This window comes from Agelaius tricolor, unplaced genomic scaffold, assembly GCF_023055355.1.
Source record: "Agelaius tricolor isolate 1412-34295 unplaced genomic scaffold, bAgeTri1.0.p SCAF_9, whole genome shotgun sequence".
NCBI lineage: Eukaryota > Metazoa > Chordata > Aves > Passeriformes > Icteridae > Agelaius > Agelaius tricolor.
This window is the reverse complement of record NW_027269269.1, coordinates 2,045,132-2,065,343: the sequence shown is the minus strand read 5'-3', so window position 1 is coordinate 2,065,343 and position 20,212 is coordinate 2,045,132. Positions and strand designations below refer to the sequence as shown.

Below are 20,212 nucleotides of genomic sequence, written 5' to 3'. Positions count from 1 at the left end.
ATAAGACATACACCACAGGATTATGAGAAAAGACAAGGAGAGGGAGAACACTGACTAGGAAATGGGCTACTGCCTCAGAGCCAAATAGTTTTACTTTGAGAAGAATTCTGTTCTCTGTTGCAGAAGAATTAAGATTTTACTCTTGTATATTACTTGCCAAAAGCAGTCTTCATCACAGAAAATAGCAACACTTCAACTTGAATCACAGTTTGCTTAAATTCATGCAAAAATCTAACTTTGATATATCAATGTAAATGAACTTACAAGCCTTTTCTCTGTCATACCATGGGAGCAATTGTTCAAAGGCAAGAAATTTTGAGAGCAATTATGAGAATTAAGTGCACTACACATTTTTGAAGACAGTGAATGAGCTCCAGCAATTGAAAAGTGCCTTGGAGATATTGGGACAAAGCAGACAGAAAGAAAAGCCCTTAGTACTGTCCCCAGGGAAATTTACATAGGGTTCAGAACAGCCTGCTGATAATTTGGTGTTTCTTAAATGTCTTTATTCCATCATTATCTCTTTTCAAGCAGAAAATTCCTCATGGCTCACTGCAATGTATGCAGTGAGCGTTCATTGCAAATCTTTCCTTTTTACTGTTTGGCTGTATTTTCCCTTACAAAACAAAGCTCTGAGCAGTTCTGGGTCCGGGACAGTGGAGAAATTGGCAAAGAGGTTTGCTTCATTTCAGATTTTTCCCATGGCTCATGGGGAAAGTCAGGTCATCAGTTTTCTTGAGGCAAAGATGAAGACTCTTAACAGAATTAATTTCCCTTGCCTAATGTCTCAATTTCTGAGTTGTGTGGGGTCAAGAGTTGTGGAGACACTGTGCACTCACTCCCCTCTGCAACTCAGTAGTGACCTCTCCAGCTGAAAGAGGGGTGGTGTCAGGACTAGCTCCTCCAAGGCAAGTCACCAGCCTGCCTCTCCTTGACCCCTAAAAGCAGGACTTTAGAAATGCTTCAAGTCATCCTGGGGCCTGTGGGACTTGCAGTCTCCTTGTCATTGCCTTGTGACTTGTTCTTCTCTATACCAGATCATTTTCTGCTGGAGCGTACATTCATCACTGAACCAAAGGACTTACTTTTTACTAATTACTGGGTTTATTGTGGTCTGGTCTTTGGGCTTTTTTTTTTTTTTAATCCAGTTCATATTCAGTATCACTCTAATTACGGAAACGAAGAACATTTTTAAAACAATAAGTGATGACTTCCTGTACAAACAATATCAACTTTCCTGATTTGGATTCTGTGTTTGTAAATAGCAACTATTTGTTCTCATCTGCAGCATGCTAAGACATGGGAAACAGGCACCTTGGAGATCCACATGGAGCTAATATGGGAAATGGACTGACACAACGTCCTGTCACAGGAAACAATACAAGACTAGGAGGGACCCAAATTTCACAAATGTTTATTTCCTAAACACCCACGAATTAATGCAGAGTGAAACTAGACTCAGGAAAGAAGACAGTCTTCACAGAGGATTTTGTTACCCCCATCTCAACCCCACTTGAGCTAGAATAATTGAATTTCATGCATATTTACAGAAACAGTGACTCATATTAAGAGACAGGTAGAAAAGAGATAGGGATAATGAGATAGCATAGAGAAAGAAAATACTTTTTCTAATACATACTTATCAGAAAGGGTGAGTTTTGGTACTCAGTATCTTGTATCTTTCTAACTTACTAAACAATTCTTCCTGAAATTGTAAAGTTTGGGAAGACTAATGGACCTTTCTCCACCTTAGGACAGAGTGACACTTCCAACAGGCATTAAATGAGCTGTTACCTTGCAGCCTCCCTCATTATCCATAGTTTTCCCTAAATGTCAGGTGTGCTTCCTGGGACACAACTAACACTTCAATCTTAAGAAATTTGTTTTCAATCAAAATGATTGCCAAATTCAGAAAATCAACATGCCAGAAAGGTCTAAGGTAATGGACCTTAGACCATTAAAATGTTTAGGGAACAGGTTTGTTTCTTAAACATTTTATTTCTTTTTTGGCAATTAAGGTAGGAGGAGTTATAAAATCTAGCCATCTCTTCAACAGCGACATCAAGATTTGTGACTGAATGTCCTTGAAAAACCAACAAAACCAAGACACTCTGACAGCCTTCTTTAAATGATTAGCAGGGATAGAAGGACAGGGGTTGGCATGGGACTGTCCTAAAACAATTTCTGCAATGATATGTGTCTCTTCCATCACTATGGGAATTCTGCAGATAACCTTGGTTGACAATCATCTGATTGAAGGTGCCTTTTAAATGCAGGGAAGCCACATACAAGTTGGGAAACAGTGAAGAGTTGGAAGTCTGGTTCTGTCTCTCATTTGTAAAAATTTAGGATACAGAAAAATTAACTCTTCAAGCAGGTAAGAGACCAAGAGGATGCAAAGGCAACCCTTGTATGGTAAAGTCAGTTTAGCAGAGAGGTCCTTCTCATGCAGTGAATGGAGAGCATTGAGGATAGGTCTCAGGGATGATATCCAAGGTGGGAGGTTCAAGAAGGTCCCGTGATGGGAAACTTGCGAAAGGCATCCGAGGAAATTGTACATTTCCCTGGGCTGCAGGCTGTTGATCACTAAATGAATATCCTATTTTGGCTATTCTTCCGTGGATGCATCTGTTGTTGGATTTACAGAGAATTATATGAAAAGAGATGGGTGATGAAAACACTGCAGCATATTTCAGATGAAGGAAAGTAGGATGAACAGCATGAACAGCCGATAGTGCTCAATAAAGCAACACACAGTTATGGGGAGAGCTATCTTATTTTCTGTCAGTGTAGTGAGAGGTCCACTTCATTCTGCTTTTTCACAGTGCCAGTCTTACTCTTCATATCACAAAATGAAAACAAAGGCTAATTTACTCTGATGTGAACTCATTGGATGCAGCAGATCCAGAATTTGGAAAACTTCCAGTTGCACGTTCTCTGTAACATGGGCTTTCAAAACCTGTGTGTCCTGAAATACTACAGTAATCTATTAACATTACTGTGTAAAAATAACAAAAAACTAAAGTATTCATTAAATCCCTAAAGTGTCAATAATTTGTTCTTTTATTGTTGTGTCTATTGAATTACACTCTTCTCAGAAGTGTCTGATTAATACCCTGGAAGGAAGTACGATCAGAAAGAAATTTCTTTTATAGTCTAACTGACCTAATTCCAGCACTTCCCATACATTACACAATACTTGTTTGCTGAACACAACTCTGTGTTTAATTTGATTTCATTTATTCTAGATTTTTCCAATATGTGTGACATGGATTACAGAGGTTATTTTTAAATATGACTTCACATGCAAATAGTAATTTTCTGCAGCATGAGGCAAGTCAGTGATCTGACAGGCAGCTTTAGCATCCTTCAGCTGCCTAGAAATAACATCACATCACATCACATAGGAGACAGTTTCTGATACCTATTTCACATATTCACTTGTAGTCTACTTCCATCTGGACTCCTGTTTTCTCTAGGCAAATGTTTGGATTGGGTCTTTTTCTTGCTTCATTTTTTTTCTAACTGATAAAAGATTACCATTTGTATCTGCAAGTTCTGAGAAAGAAGATGTTATACATTAATTGGCAAATGAACATTATGCACGGCTGAAAATGTCATTCAAAACTCAGCCCCAGCTGAACTGCCTTACTTTTCCACTTTGCTGTATTGCAGAGCAAGTACCAGGAAGTGTTAAAAAAACTGAATCTTACCGTTAATAAATACATAGACTGTAGATTCCTTCTTCTTTTTTGCTGGACTTGTGGGGTATTTGCAGCTATAATTTCCAGTGTCACTCGCTTGAGTTCTGCTCAAGGTCAGACTGCTGCAGGACTGCTTCCCATTCCTTCCACAGGCATATTTAATTACTTTCAGCCTTTTGCTATCCTTGCTAAGAGTTTCAGGCAAAGACCATGAATGAACCATTTCCCCCCTGCAAACACAGATAAGGAAGCAGAAACAATTATGCTGGGCTGCAATTATATAGCTCCAGTTCCCAAGCTTTCTTTTTTATTATATCAGGCTATTTATGGGGTTCTCTTTTATCTTGTTTTCCAAAAACAACAACAGAAACAACAAAGAACTATTAAACAATTGCCATTGAAGTTCACTCCCCACCTTTCCCCACAACACAAGGTTTAATTTTTTTCTAATTTCAGTTACAAAAAAAAGAAAGTGTCAGGTGTATGAAGTCCCTGCCAAATTATCATAATCCAACTCAGTTGGTTACCTGCAGGTGAGATTTAAAGTCTGGCCGGCTTGAACAACGTGCTGTATGCCATTTATACTCAGCTCAGGAACTTTTAGTTTTGATCCTGAACTAGATCCTAGAAAAACAAAGAAAAAAATCAAAACATTAACAAAGTCAAATAATTCTGCTTCCAGTCCACTCACATTTATGCTGTTATACTGGAAAGGAAAAGAAAAGAAAACTGTGCCTCTCTCACCACACATACTCTCTTCCTTTGAGCAAAGTCCTGTTGCCCTGACTCAGGACTCAAATAACCTTCCAGCAGCATTACTCAGGAAAGAAAATAGAATTGAAAGCTATCAGTCAATGACTTTGCTCTCAAGTTTTTCACTGAACATATAATGAAGAAGCTGAGGACCTCATGGATCCACATCTAACCAAGGAAGTGTGCCCCCAGCACCACTGGCTGCATTTCCTCAGGAAACACAGCCATGGCAGCCTCTTCAATGGGAAGGATAAATTCAGCCACTCCCATCGCAAGAGCCACGTACTGACTCCTAAGATACTGAAATCCCACTCAAACAACTTGCTGCAAGGCTGAAACTGATGTGGAAGGAGTCAAATGCATTAAGGCTCTTCCCTTTCTGTCTGGAGGTCACAGCGCTCTTACTCCTGGCCCCTCACCAGCTGCAGGCTTCCTGTCAACAAAGTAGCACCAAAAGGTAGACCTTTACAGTAAATTGTGAGAACAAGATCAAGACACCTTCCAGATGAGATTTGCTGCTTATTTGAGAAAGCAAGCATGACGTTGTGGCCAGACCATTCTGGCATAAGTGAAAGCCTTGGTGTCAGCATAACACGAGGTGGCTGAGGACAGTTGAAAACGTCCAGGTGGGCTTTGTGAAGTCTACATGGAGGCATTTTTAAGAAGACCATGAAAAAGCCTCATGGTCAGAAAACCAGAAGAGCATGAGATCTTCCTTCTCATCAAGTCAGGAGGAGCTGGCTGGAAAGACATAATGATTTATCTTTGCTCTGTAATAGGCTGTGGCCACAAAAGCTTTCATGGCAAACTGACAGAAGAACATGCCTTAGGGAAGAAGCGGTGCTTGATCCATCCCACTGCCCTTGCACTGACAGCAAAATGTTCCAGAAGCTAGGAACACAATGTAAAAACATTTCAAAACAGTTAAAAGTTGAAAACCAGTTGTAGTCTGATTGGGATCAAGTGTAATTTGTAAATATTTCATTGTTGAGCGAGAGCAACAGCAACTATCCCAAATCACTTTACTCCAAGAGAAAGTATTACCTTGTCAACATATGGGATAAACCCCATCTCATAGTAAAGGGCAATGCAGATTTTTCTTCTAGAACTCAGTCAAGTACAGTTTTAGCTCAGCTATTTTAAGTCCTTGTAAGAGGTCCCTGCACAGCCAAGTATGAACAGCTGTATGCACCAAACATAGTAGAAATACATGAACCTTTCTTGGGGCTACGTATCACCAATCAGAAAAGCTTCCCTCTTTTGTTGACTAGAGAAGGAACTTTTGGACACCAGTTCCTGCTGAGATTGGTGACTAAAATTTAGATGTATAAACACATCAAAGCCAATGGCTGCTCCAAATGCAGGAGCTTTCTTTTTAGCCCTGGATATCTTACTTAAGATGTGGCTCCTGTAGTTTTCGATATATTCTATCATCTCTGCCAATTCAAAACAATATTTAAATTGAACATAGACATGAACATTTGAACATAGACATAAATAAAATTATAGTTCACTTGCACAAGCTGCAAGCAAGGGCATAATAACTTTTCAGAATAAAGAGATCTTCTGGACTACACCTCAAATAACACTGTAGATTTGAATGGTGAGACTGTCCACATACACAAACTTCCTCTGAGATTTGTCTAGATAATCATATTTTTAACTAGAAACTAATATATTCTAGCAGCTGGTAAGAGTAGAGAAAAATGGTGCAGCAAATCTCTGAAGAGTTAATTGTTATGTGATATGCATTGCAAACATACATTTCTCATGCCTGCCCTTTAGGAATCTCAACTCTGAAGAGCTGGTTCCCCCAAAGTGTGCTTTTATGGGATAATCTCCCATAGATGCTTACAGTCTATGAGTCTTCTCATTCACCATTCTGAAACAATGCCTCTGAGGCCAATCACTGAGAAATTGAGATAAGATGTTACAACAGCCTAGGCAGCTGCTTGGAGAGCAACCCAGGCACTCTGGTTGAGAGGGTTTGTCAACATCCTCTAGCTAAACAATCTGATGGTTTTCTGAAACTCCCACATTCCCTCATTTCATTTGCATTCCTCTTGTCATCCCAGAATTGAAGGGTCAGATGCTCTCCCAAGAAGAGAGAGTTTATATCCAGCTTTATGAATCTTGGTTTTTACTTTGGGGAAAAGTTGACCTCAAGCTTCCCTGAACTGCTCCTTATTTGAGGTCCTGGAAAGGCTGAAAGCATGAAACAGTGTTTACAAGCAGTTCAATATGTATGAAAAAAATATCAGTGATGGTCTGCCAGAGGAAACCATTGGGATCAAAGCCCAGTTGCTAGAGATGCAACATGTATGTTGTTCATGCAACTCAACCTAGTTGCTAGAGAGCAACATGTAGGTTGCTTCCTGTGTAAAACTGGTGAGAAAGTGGAAAAATCCATGTGAGTGACAGGTGTTGACAGCAAGACAGGAGAGTAGGTCTGCAGTGCCTGGTCATGCCTGAGGTGCTGAGTGCTTGGCTTTGCTGGGCACTGGCACTGCACCATGCCCAGGAGCAAAGCCAATCCTGCAGCACCTTGCCCATGTCTGACCCATGCTGAGACTAGGAGACCAGCCCTGGGAATGTGGGCTGCTGCTGTTTTCAAAGTCTACCAGAGGTGAGGAGCAAGAAACCATCATAAACGTTACAAGGTTTTTTCCTTCCTAACTTTACAGTGATATAAACAAAGACACGAACACTTGAAGATCTAACTTATTTGAAGCATATAAAACAAGCCAGCCTGGAAGCCTGTTGTCAGATCTGCCTCAGAGTTACTAAAATCAAAGAAAAAATGTAACAAAACCACCCACATTTCCACTCCATCTTGTAGGCAAAAAAGAAACAAGAAACCCAAATATACTGGACACATACTCAAGCTTTTGCCCTTTTGCACATTTTACATATATCTAAAAGACAGCACAGTATTTATAAATATTGTGTGGGGGATCTTAAGGAGTGCTTAGTGTTTGTCTAACTCTGCTCCCATTGACACAAGCCAGCATTTCATCATTGATTTCAAGTACATTTTAGACACTTAACTCCAGTATCATATTCACATTCAAGACTTAATGTCAGTGTATTTGGGAAGACATACAAGCCTGGTTATATATTCATTTATTTAGTTTTTCACTGACAAAAAGCTGAGGTTTTATTTCAAGCCAAAATTGTTGGCTGTACAAGTATGGGACACAATGCTTTTACCAGCAAGATGCTATGTCTCAAAGAAAAATAGCTTTATTTGACATTCTATCTATTCATGGGTCATTAGGTTCCTTACGTTTTTAAATGCTTCAAAACCAATGCAGAGTACAAATGCAATAGAGTTTGACATGTTTACCAGGAAAGAAAAAGGAAGGAGAATAGCAGGGAAATTCCTACTGTCAATATTTAGAAGCAGATTATGCCTTCTATGTACCTTCTGTGGGCATTTTACTTGACACTGTCTTTTCTGAAGGGTCATGGCTCAACAGGACACATTCACTTATCATTGTGCCTGTCACTAAGCGACCATCAGCAGCCTACCCTCACACTGACCTACATTGAGGGGTGCAGCTTCTCTTCATGTGACAACAAGAGAACTAATTAATCCTGATAACTGAGGAATCTCCTCCCATGGGGAAAGGGTGGCTTTTTCAGACGCATTTTATTTGTTATGGAAGGCTTATTAGATGCATGTGAAAGTCAGTCAATGGGGTTGCTTAATTAATGAGCAAACGTTAATTTAGATCACAAAAGTTAGCCATTCTAAGTAAAGGGGAGGACAATTTTTTTTTTTATGAAAGCAGAGAGCAATCTGTGATTTTCAAGGGGAAAAAAATAAAGGAAGTTTTCTTCCATTAACTTCTGCCCCACCAAAAAAGCTGATCCTCTTCCAAATTAAGTAAATAAAAATATTAGTTATCTGATAACAAAAAACCCCTCTGATCACAAGTCATGAAAAAAAGATAAAATAAATGGACATGCATGTATTTTTCCAATATGATATGTGTCCAGTTCTATAGACAAATGAATAACATGCATGCAGGATGAACCTTTCACTGATTTCTGCTAAATCCTGGATTCTCTTAAAAATTATAGATTAGTTGAACTCAAAATTGGGACCATGATCTGGGTTATTATTCCCATTCCAATTTTCCCAGTTTTTACTTTTAAATTTCTTTTCATAAACAGAGAACTTCTACTACCTTTGACTAAAGAAAGGAAATCCAAAAGCTAGCTTTAAGACTAAGTTTAAAAAATTACAATATTAGAAGTTATTATAAACTTCCTTGAAGTTAAGGTTTAATGACTTTCTAATATCTTTTCTATAATTTGGGGATGTGACTGTCTTCCAGCCACTCCTGTTATCCTCAACATGTTGACTAATCCTTTTTTCACCTGCTCAACGAGAGGTTAAGGAGAATGATCAGTTTATCTTTGCAACTTCAGTGTGTACAAAGAATCTGACCTTCTGGGTTTAAAGTGCCATCTGTGGGCAATAAAGTTATCCATCATGAAGTAATTGTTTCAGTCACTGATGGATTTGCACATGTCTTACCCCTTGTGAAACATAACTGAGCCTTTGAGGGTTTTACCATCAAATATAATTTCCTCCTGATTCAAACGTTCAACAAAAATGTACTTTGCAGAGGAAACTCCTGCACTGGAAGGAGAGGGCAGGTTATTTCTTAACAAGGTCTCCACCTCTCTGTGATGCTTAAAACATTGGTCATTCAGTTCAGATGCAGCCCAGGACTTTACTCTTGCTTCTGAGCACTTCCCTATGAGTCATTCCACTGAAGGGAATGGGAATGCCCACATGTGTACAACTAAAAAGCAGTTGCAGAATCCAGACAAAATGCAAAGGTACATGACAGTACCCAGGGGGTTGACCTTCAGCGTGTCTCCAGTGAAAATGACCTCTCTCTGCCTTGCAGCAGCATCTTAACCAGAACATGGCCACTAGCTAACCTCAAATGCAGTATATGGCTTTACTCCATTCTGTAAGGAAATCTGAGGTATCAGTAGTTTTCTTTATTTCAGAGTTATTCTTGACAAGCTATTGTATTACCATTTCTTTAAAAGGCTCTTCAATCTATTCTGTAAGTAAACATAACTATTTTTTTTGGTCAAACAGTTGTACCTACCCATAATAATTGCAATTACATCATTACACCAATTTACTCTATTAAGGAGAAAAAGATATATATAGAGAAGAAAAAGTCATGGTCAACTCTTAAGAGCCACTTAAATTTTCAATTTACATCTGACTATATGAAGAAGTCTAGACCAGTTTAATCAACAGTGAGTCTCTCTTCAGCATTAATACTTGCATTTATAAAGACAGGAGAACTTTTAGGGAGTGTTGTGTTAAAACTTGTGTGGTGAATGGAAAAGAAAATTTTGTTTTCCTGTTCAATGTGTAACTGTCTGGCCTGGTCCTGCTGCAGGACTAGAGGGAGAAGGGAGCACCCTGGATAATGAAGCTTTCTGATTCTGTGCTGGTGGCTAGGCAGAACTGCTGCTGGAAGGAGACACTCCTCCATCCCCATAGCATCAATAGCACCCATCTCATCTGTCACCTGGGTTTCTGATGCTCAGGTACAGGCAAAGAAGGCAGTACAGCCTGGCTTCCTGCTCCAAGGGATAAAAGCATCCTCTCCATTGCCTGTTCTTACAAACAGTCTCCAGAAAAGACCTACAGTGCCAAAGCATGAGCCACCCTGAGACTCAAAGTGGTAGCTCCAGGTCTTTCAGATGCCATCTAAGTCCCCATTCTAAAGGAAACCTCACAGTCATCTAATTTCACAGCAATTCTCTGAAGTAACTCCAAATTTCATACCTGAAGCTGCAGAAGAGAAACTAGGGCAGCTTAACTGAGAGAAAGCAAGGCGTTGTGACTTTGTCCCAAGTTGACACTGACAATGGTCCAGATGAGCAAACTCATGATCTGAAGCAGCAAAATGTAACCACTGTTTCTATTGAAGCAGAAATCTGCAGGCCAATTAAGAGCCATGGGGATTTACAAGTGTTAATAGATACAGGTCCCTGGACTCAGAGGTAGTTTTGTACTTGTTTCCTGTTGGCTCCTGTGCAAAGAGAAGGACCATGTGTGCTGGTACAGAGCTGGCAGACAGAAACACCCTCAGGGTAGAAGCAACAGCTCAAGTTGTATCACTCCTTAACAGAGCCATCACTTGCACATATCCCTGTGGTGTTTGAAACTTTCCTCTCTTTTGCATTCAAGACCAAGAAAACTATTGGATGCTATTTACTTACTAAGTACACACAGAAGCACAAAAATTACCAGTTCATTGGTTCATCCCTTTCATGTCCAAAAGAAACATTCCATCCATCTAGTCTGATGTTTTGCAACACATGCCAAGTGATTTCTGGATCAAATGCTTACATTTGATCAATCTCAATTATAATGTAAGAATTTAAAGTACTATTAGGACATAACAGCCAGCCAGCCAAAAAAAAAAAAGAAAAAAAAAGATAGGATAGTGGATGGCAAAGGATAGCAAAGCTAGACTGCTTTATGATACACACCATAACACCATAGTTAAGTCTGAACAGCATAAGGTTGGTAACAGTAGATTACATGATTTCTGGGTAGACTAAAAGCCTTGACCGTGACTCCACGCTGTGGAGTCAGTAAGGAAAATGGATGTGCAACTGCCCAAAACAGGCCTTCATGGGCATAGAAAGGTAAAAGTGTATTTGAACAAGTGTATTCCTTCCTTTTTAGTTCTAGATCTCAGAGCAAGTTATAATTCATTTACTCTTTATGTATTTGCTGTTCCAAGATGACTATACCCACTGATGTAAGATTAAATGTGACAGAGCCAAAGCTAAAAATAATGCAATAGTTCTGTTCTTCATTAACACTCGTGAGCAGTACACACTGTCATGCCAATATGGCCAATAGCTGCAAATGTAAACAAATATTTATTTCCCCAATAATTGCCAAACATTTTGCCAGCACTTGCCCTAGTTAGGTCAGGTTGGTTTTATAGAAGTTTGTGGTGAAGTCTTTCTAGCAAAGAGCAGGGAGGGGGTTGTTCATTAAAAAATTTAGATGTAGGAATTAAACAAACTGAAACCTCAGCAGTTATTTGACATAAATCTCATTCCAGTTACTATCAATTGAAATTAATGACATTTCCCATCATACCTGGCAACCAAGGCCATGCAGTTCCATGTTTAGTGCCCCACAAGACCCACTTGAAGGCACTTACTTCACCAGCTCATCAGAAGTTTGTGCCTTGTTTGCCCTAAACTCACCAGGTAACTTCCATGCATGAGCATAGGCACTTCATATAATGCCAATGACAAATAAAGTTCAGTATTTAACAACCAAAGATCTGAGGGAAAAATAATCTTGGTTTCCTGTTGTATCCATCAAGTTTTAATACCTCTAGAATTACAGGATCTGAAATTAACATCTTGGCCAATATTTAGCCTGATGAAGGTGCTCATTTCATCAGCTATATAAGGACGACATATTTACAGAGAAGAAATAAAACCAGCCATAACTACAAACTTTTTCTTTCCCACTGAGCACCCAGAATTGAAAATGGATATCCAAATGCACAGTCTGACACCTCCATTATGAACCCTTGTGGGACCACTTTGGTAAACCACACCCAGAAAGCAAAAGACACGCATATACCTGATGTGTGTTGAGAAAAGAAGAGAAATACCACAGTTGTGCCCACCTTAGTCTGGTCTTCACTCCAACAGAGCAAATGCCCATCTTAAAAACAAAACAAGTCAGCTGAAGCTGGTAACACCACAGCTAGCAACACTTTCACAGCCACATTCAGCACAAATCCATGTGGCTCTCATACCCCTCCACCTTGATGTGCCTGTCCTGGCCCTGCATGGAGATCCTGCTCAGGCCATTCAGATGAGAAGCAGTTGTGACTCTGTCATCTGCCCAGCCAAAGGGATGCCATGTGATCAGCCAGTGGCATTCACCCAGGAGCGTCATTTCGTGCCTCCCCACACGATTCAGCCTGTGCTGCTCGCAGTGTAGAGAGCCCCATCCAGACTATGCCTGTGAGTCACCAGATCTACCTACTGACAGGTATCAGCAACCACGGTGCCTCTGCTCTAATTCCACCATGACAGATCCTAGCACATAATGGCCAGTTCAATATTCTTCAGAAAAGTTTATCCCATTAATAAGTGAGTAGAAAAGTATCAATATGGTATAAAGAGAAAGCAAGTACACTAAAATTCACACAAAAACAATTTAGAAATCCTAGGCATTTGGAGTAAAGGTGTACATTTTCTTAGCCAAACTAAATTTCTTTACTAGTTGGATGCCTTAAATTTGTAACAGATTAGCTGGCAGGACAAAAGAAGCAGTGTAATAGGACTGAATTGGAAGACTTTCATAAAGAGTGGTAAACTGCCTACCTGACAGTAGTCTACCTGCCCAGCCAGCAGCACAAGCCTGTCAAATTCGTCTGGGGCTGTAGTAATCACTAAGCTGTAAGCACAGAAACAAATTAGGAACTATGTAAAAGAAAATGTAAAGCAAAGTTGAAGGAGCTACACTTTGCTGAAGGCTGCTGATTATTATTTCCATTGTTACAGCTGAACTGTCCTGTAGTGCTCCAAGACAAAAAGAAGAGTCAGGAACCAACTTTCCATCCATCCCACTTAAACCTATAAAGCAGAGCTATAAGTAAAGCCCCTGGGTTTAAAACAAGAACAAGTAAATAATGCAACACAACAATTTAAAATAGAGAGGTGAGAAGAACTGGAAGAGTCTGTACAGAGGAGTTCCCTTGCAATGGCTTAGGAGCAAAACCCACCTTGCTGTTCAATGACATCTAAAGCACCCGGTCTAAGGAGGGAGTTGCATGTGCAGAAATCTTCTGGCAAGATTGCCTATGGCTCAATTACATTGGGAAATTATAATCATTCATACTTTTAAAATAGATTAGGATGATTGCCAATTGCAGAACTGCATGAGACAAAGAAAAGTGCCCCAAACACTTTCAGCACAACAGAACAAAAAAGTTCTGTCTTATATAGTTTAATGTGATTGATTTCCACTATGTAATAATCCACTTGCATAAACATAGACAACAACTAAATTTTACTTTCCTTGACTCTCAACCCCATGGTTTCTTATGAAATGCTATTGGATTTTAGATCATACTACCAAAAAAAAATATCCCCCCTTAAGAATTTTATCAGATAACTGCTTCCTGCAAGGCTTCGCGAACCTTTCCTGAAGATGAGATGCTGGACACCACTAAAGACATGGCATGAAGCTAAAAAAGCCCTTGTCTGATCCAGGATGGCAACTCTCACGCTTCTATTAACATTAGTCTATGGTGATCCTGATGAGAAGTTTTTCCATAGAGGAATGACAATGGGAACAAAAGGGGTGAATTCCTTCACTCTGTGTCAAGGAAGAATCCCACAGGAAGGACGCTTAAGTGAGCTATGTGAAATTGTGAAATTCCTCTCATGAAATGCCCTCACACTCATCCCTTTTCGCTCCCCACGCACTAAGCAGGGGGTCTGTTCCCAGAGCACAGGCTTCCTGAGAGAACATCTGAGGAGCAGAGACATCTGCTCACAGGTCCCTGGCTCTCAAGGACCACTGTGCCCTGCCTGCTTCACCCGCTTCCAGCCATGGTGTGGGGAAAATGGCACCGCAGCATCTTCAACCCACTGAGATCCTGGAAGCAGCTGCCCTCTAGCCCCATGCCCATCCTTCAGCTGCTCCAACAGCAAAGAGAGCCTTGTTTCAAGGCCATAACTCCAAAAGAAGGAATACAACTTAAAAAGAAATTGTATTGCACAAGTGCTTAGTGCCACATATCAGTGACTGCTGCAAAAGCAGCCCCACCACCCAGAAAAGCCATGCCAAGAGAAATCGTTGTCAACAACATCTCACTGAATTATGCTCTAAATATGCTACAAGGGTGACTTAACATTGTGGATATGGATTTTGGTAATGAAAAATCAAGTGTGTTTTGAAGAGAAAACAACAGAGAGAGTAAAATCAGCTCACCATGAGCATGAACCTTTTGCTTCAGCATTAACACAAGACAAACCAAAGTCTGAGAAACATGATTAATGAATCTATTAACTATTGCACAAACATCTATAATGGTCTTGAATACATTGATGCACCACATCAAGCTAAATCATCCTCCTCTTCATCTTTAGTCTGGCACATCTCCACTCACTGTGCCAGACAAAAAACACCCCAAATGCAAATATGACTTAATGCAGAAGAAACAGTCATCCACATTCCCTGTCCAAATTTCTCCATACATCTCAATGGCTCAGGACTTAAGTTTCAGACGAAAGTACCTCTGAAAGCTATAGTTTCAAATCTCTTTGCCCTTGTTGCTGGTTTCTCAATCTGTTAGCACTTTGCTTAGTTCCATCATGAGTTCATTCTACTGGTCACAAAGTCATGATATTATGCCATGCCTGGCTTTGGAGAGAGCACTAATGACTGCATTTTCACTTTTCCAGCTCCTGCTTGCACCATAGTTCTTTCTTTTAAGCATCAAGATTTATGCAGTACTGATCTCCAACCACAGGAGAATGAAGCTGAACTTCTGCATCTCAGTAAGAGAAAACTGTGTGGGCATCTCCCTGACTATCACTGGACCAATTTTAGGATAAGCAGTTCCCCATGATGGATCAAGAAGTCAGACCATTTCCAGCTGAGGATGCTTGGGAAAGGTTGCTTCCCAGTTGCAGGAATACATGCAGTGAGGATGCATGACAAGGGCAAAGAGAGAAGAGCCTGGTTCTGTCTGTGGGTAGAATTCATGCACAAATACATACAGAAGTGTTTCTCTACATTCTCACAAATATCGGTAGAGGGGAAAAAAGAGACTACTGGGGGCAGGGACGAGATCTGAAGATGAAGCATGTCATTGGAGGGAGCGGTTTGCTTCTTGAAGATCTCACACCAACAGGAGAGAGTTCTCTCCAAGAGCAGAGGTGACTTTGATTGGGCATTTCATGTGGAACCTACTCTTGCAGCAGTCTTGCTTTCCATTCCCTCTGGGCCTGCAGCCAGAATTCCCAAACCCTGACTCTGGGGGATTCAAAGGAACAGGTTTGCTGCTGAAGTCCCTCCACAGCCCCTCTGGACACAGACTTCTGAAACACCAAACCTTAACCCTCATCTGCTTCTGCTGAGCTTCTTCCTTTCCCAATCTCAGTTGAACATGAGAACTAGCAAGCTGATAAACAGTGTGCTGGAAGTTTCCAAACCACATGAAAATGTAAGGACTTATCAACTGTCCTGCAAATCTGGACAATTTCCTTTTGTCCTATACACCCACACAACGTGGAAGGCTACTGGTTTCAGTCTTTGAAGCATCTGACAAAAAATAGACGGCTTGCTTGTTATTGTTTGGATGCAAAATAACCCACCCCAATACCACCAAAAAAACTCTCAAATCTCCTCAAAAGCAAATTTTTAGGGTTCTAAATATATTGGGTGCTTCTGGATATGAAGATCTTTACTACAGCACAGGCCAAGTCCAAGTTTATCCAACACAAAGTGTAAATCTAGAAGATGCTAGCCCAGCCCAAAGGAGTTGCTCCGGATTTACACCAGCTGTAAGATAACGAAATCTAGCTTTGTGTAGAGCACATGGGAAAAACACCTGTCTGGTAAAACATCAATTAGCTCTGCAAGTGATTTTCTTTCACTGTGTCAGAAAGTTTGATGCTTTAACTCCATACACAACATACATTTTCTAAAAGTCTCTGTTATATAGCAGCTCCTAACCCTTCTGCTTTATGTGAACGCAGTTCAGAATTTTTAGGGAGCCCCGTTTCTATGAAGAAGAAGTGGTAAAGCCAGTTTTTCTCAACTTTGTTAATAACTCCAGCCCTTATCCCAAATTGGACCATTCCATCTGTGTCATTGCTTCAGCAAGTACTCAAATCAAATTGAAACCTTAACATATGAACATCCATCTGAACAGCACTTTCAGAGAAGTCAGGTAAGTTATTGCAAGAAATTAACCTCAGCACTGATTAGATTTGACCTGGAAATTCTTCCTTCACTTTTTACAGCTGGGCATGAAGTTGAAAAGTCCACTGGGGATTTTGATGTTCTAGTTGCTACTGAAATAACTGAGATCATATAGTGCTGCTCACAGCTAAGACTGTAATAGAGTCTACCACCTTCTAACTGCAAATTGTGAGGTTCCACTTCTGTGTGGAAAGCTGGAAATACAGCTAAACCATCAGTTTATGTTTCTAGAAACATGGTGCATAAGCCTTGATCCAGGCTGCAGAATCTGATGTTTTCAGGGTTTAAACACCGTCCTTCACAATCCCAAATGCTAGTGACTAAAATTATAGTAATACTATAGTAATAATTATAATTATAGTAATAAAGTTGAGGACTGGGAGATTGAACTTAATACAGCAACCACATATTCCTGTTGACTGTTACGTGTACAGTCATTAGCAAGCATATGCAATACAATTTGGGGAATAAATAATTATAAGATATAAAGAAAACATATGTGAGTTCTATGCAAAACCCAGAAAAAAAGTATTGTTCTTTCCCAAGTTAACCAGAATATGTGTGGCACAAGAGAGCTGAAGTGCCCAACACTCACATGTCAAATGAATTTAATTTCCTTAATATCATTTTTCAAATGGGTACTCTCAAAGCTTGTAGGCAGCATGTTGTTTTCGGGAATTTTAAATTATTAAGTAGACTTATATGGGCTGAAAGACCTTCTTCTGTCTCCTCCTTGTGGAGGTCTTTTAGGTTCTTTCTGAACCACTCACTGTTTCTGAGAATCTCCCCTAGAACCTGCCAGTAAATGGAAGCTCAGCAGGCACCTGCAGAGACTGAATTACAAGAGGGCACCAGTGATGAATTGAATTTCATCAAGAGCACTGGAAATGGAAAGTGCTGGCAGCCTGAGTAAGAACTGCAGGTGAATAAGCAGTGAAGGAGGATGAAATGGGAAGAAAAACACAGAGAGGTGTATGGTACAAAACATCAACCACTTTAATAACAACTTTCAAACTCTCTGTGCAAACTCAACTATGGAGAGTTCTGCCAGTGGCCCAGAAGAAGCATAATCAACCTATTTGAGGTGTCCAAACAAAGTGGAGAAAGAATGCTCCTCTAGAAAACAGACCAAAAAAACCCCAAGAAAGCCAATGAGCCTGAAAACATTTAAATTCTGATTTGAGCACAATCTCTTCTACATGGGGAGAGTATGAATTTCCAGCGAAATGGTTGTAAGGGCTCCCAGCAAAACTAGAGAATAAACTTTCCAACGCCTACAGCACCTGAGCTGGCCATCAGGATGTTTGTCCCCAGCGCCCAGAGCCCCAGGTTGTCCCCTAAGCAAGCCAAGCTTTTCCCAATGGGATTGGTGCAGGGTGCACATGAACAGGAAGGTGAACCAGGGTCTTTCTCACAGCCCATGGCTCACAGAATCCACCCTCTCCCTGGGCAGTGGGCTTGCCATGATCTGCACAATGGAAAACCTTTCCGACAGGAAAGAGGAAGCCAGTCCCCTGGCGGAGCTGGTCACTGCAGGAGCCCATGCAGGAGCAGGACGCCGAAGTTCAGACTCAAGCTGTGAAGGAAGCCTGGCAAGGATCTGAATCCACATTTCCTGTATCCAGGGTGGGTGTCCCATGCCTCTGCCTATTTCATCTTGGGCATAAGAACCTCCTAGGCAGAGACAAATAATGTGGGGAAATTAGCACTTTCCTGGGGAAAGGAAAGAGGAAAAAAAAAAAGTAGAAGAATACCTATGTATCTGTATCAAAGCTGATGAATCAGCACTTCCCGAGCAGGAAAACGTCTCGTCGGAGCGGCCCCGCCAGCTCTCCTCCCGGGCAGCCTCAGGCAGCCGCACCGCTCCCGTGGGCTGGGCGGCGCGGAGCAGACCGAGCCCACGGCCACTCGCGCCGCTCACCGCAGGAACGCTGGCCTCGACGGCTGTCCCGCGGGGAGCTCGGCTTTTCGCTTCCCCACCCGGGGTTTGGTCTCGCTCCCCGCCGGCTGCCGGCCCCTTTCTGCCGAGCGCCGTCCCCGCGGCCGTGAGCGCTGCCCCGGCCGGGACAGGCGGCGGGAGCCCCGGTCCGCCCCTCTCCGCGGGCATCCCCGCAGGGCAGCGGCCCTGCCGAGCCATGAGCCCACGCGGGACCGGCCCTTGCCCGGCCACCACGCACCCCTGCTCTCAGGGGACCAGCCACACAAGGCTGGGACGCAATGCCCACCGCGGCGCTCCGGCCCACGGGGACTGGCTCTTGGCTCAAAGCAAAATAAAACTCGGTTAAGAACATCAGATCTGCAATGATCCATCCCCGTCATTGCGGGATGCAGGCACCGGAGAGCAGCTCCATCCCACTCTCCAGTAAGACCCGGCAGCCAGCCCCGCACGGAGCGCCACCGCGCTCCACCAACCTGCTCGGGCGGGAGGCAGCAGAACCTCGATTTTTGCGAAGAAAAGGTACACCTTTGCCGCTTCACGGGCAGAGCTGGCACACTTGAAAATAAAGTGTGGAGGAAAGTAGCGTGCCCTGCAGCCAAGACATGCTCTCGTTCCGTGATGCACCGGCTGGGACAACTCCCGATGATGTACTGCGGTCCCCTGTGCCCGGGAGAGGCTGGCCTCCACGCCACCTCTGCCTTGCTGGAGGAGGAGCGGCACCGCGGCTCCGCACCGCCGGACCCTCCGGGGAGCTGCTCCCGGGACACGCCGACGGGGATCCGGAGCATAAGGACAGCTCGGGGATGCGGCGTTTCTCCGCTCCCTGGAAAGCAGGGATCACGTCCCCGGCCCTGCCCAGAGGAAAGGAGCGAAGGGGAGGCAGGTGCCCGCCGGCTCCAGCAGACGAGCGGGGTGCGGCGGGACGGGTCAGGGGCGCGGGAGGCGCAGCCGATGAGGCATATCACGATGGGGACCCGTCGCGGAGAGCTCGGCGCAGAACGGGGTCTGACCGGGGCAGCGCGAACCGGCGGTCCCTTACCTGCGAGCAGGAGGGCGGCTCCCAGCAGCACGGTCCCTGAGAGCAGCTGGCGGGGCATGGTCCTGCCTGCGGGAACGCAGGGCTCTTTCCCTGCCGACGGCGGCGAGGAAGGGGCAGAGGCGCCGGCTGGGCTCCGACGGGCTCTCCTCGGTCCCGGGCGCTTCCCGCGGTGGAAGAGATAACGGCAAAGCGAGGCGCGGGATCCGCATCCAGCAGCCCCCGAATCCTGCCCGCCCGCCCCAGCCCGGCCCGGCCCGACCTGCGGAAACGGAGTATCCGCTGCGGGCGGCCCTGCCAGCTTCACCTCCTGCGGGCATCAGATACCCGCCAGCCCCAGCCTCGCTGATTTATAACTTCTCCACCCCTCGCCGCGCACCCCTCCGCCCCCCCGCCCACATCCTCCGCCGGGAGCACGCCCTCCCCGGGACGCGTCCCCCGCCCGTCCGTCCGTCCGTCCGTCCGTCCGTCGGTGGACATGGTGTCGCTGCCCCGCGGGTCTCCCGGTCCCGGCCGCCCATGGCCCCCAGGGACCTGGCCGTGCCGTCCCGCTGGAGCCCTGGTCCGGGCTACTTCCAGCCGCCGCGGCCGCAGCTCTGCCGGGGCGGGCAGCAGGACTCGTCCCTCGCAAGTCGTCAGGCTCTCCTAGGGAGGGCGTGAAGTGGACTTGCGATTCGTAGACCAAATGCTGAGCGGTGGGGTCCCGGTCCTACGGAGACCCTCGCCTGCTCCGCAGGAAAACCTTGACAGCG

The 20,212-nt window shown here is 43.4% G+C and overlaps 1 protein-coding gene across 3 annotated transcripts in view; it reads right to left on the bottom strand.

The window, feature by feature from the left end:
- Positions 1–19,769, bottom strand: part of FLT1 (fms related receptor tyrosine kinase 1) — a 108,748-nt gene extending 88,979 nt beyond the window's left edge. Inside the window, exons 1-3 of one of the 3 annotated variants that reach the window (XM_071433988.1) lie at positions 19,464–19,769; positions 4,232–4,328; positions 3,714–3,934 (exon numbers count right to left, since the gene is read on the bottom strand). In XM_071433988.1, the coding sequence (XP_071290089.1) occupies positions 3,714–3,934; positions 4,232–4,328; positions 19,464–19,521 (376 nt within the window). In that variant the 5' untranslated portion in view covers positions 19,522–19,769. Of the gene's footprint in view, positions 1–3,713; positions 3,935–4,231; positions 4,574–19,463 lie in introns of those variants that run through there. The other 2 variants (XM_071433987.1, XM_071433989.1) reach the window with 2 other exon arrangements.
- Positions 19,770–20,212: the final 443 nt, after the last annotated feature.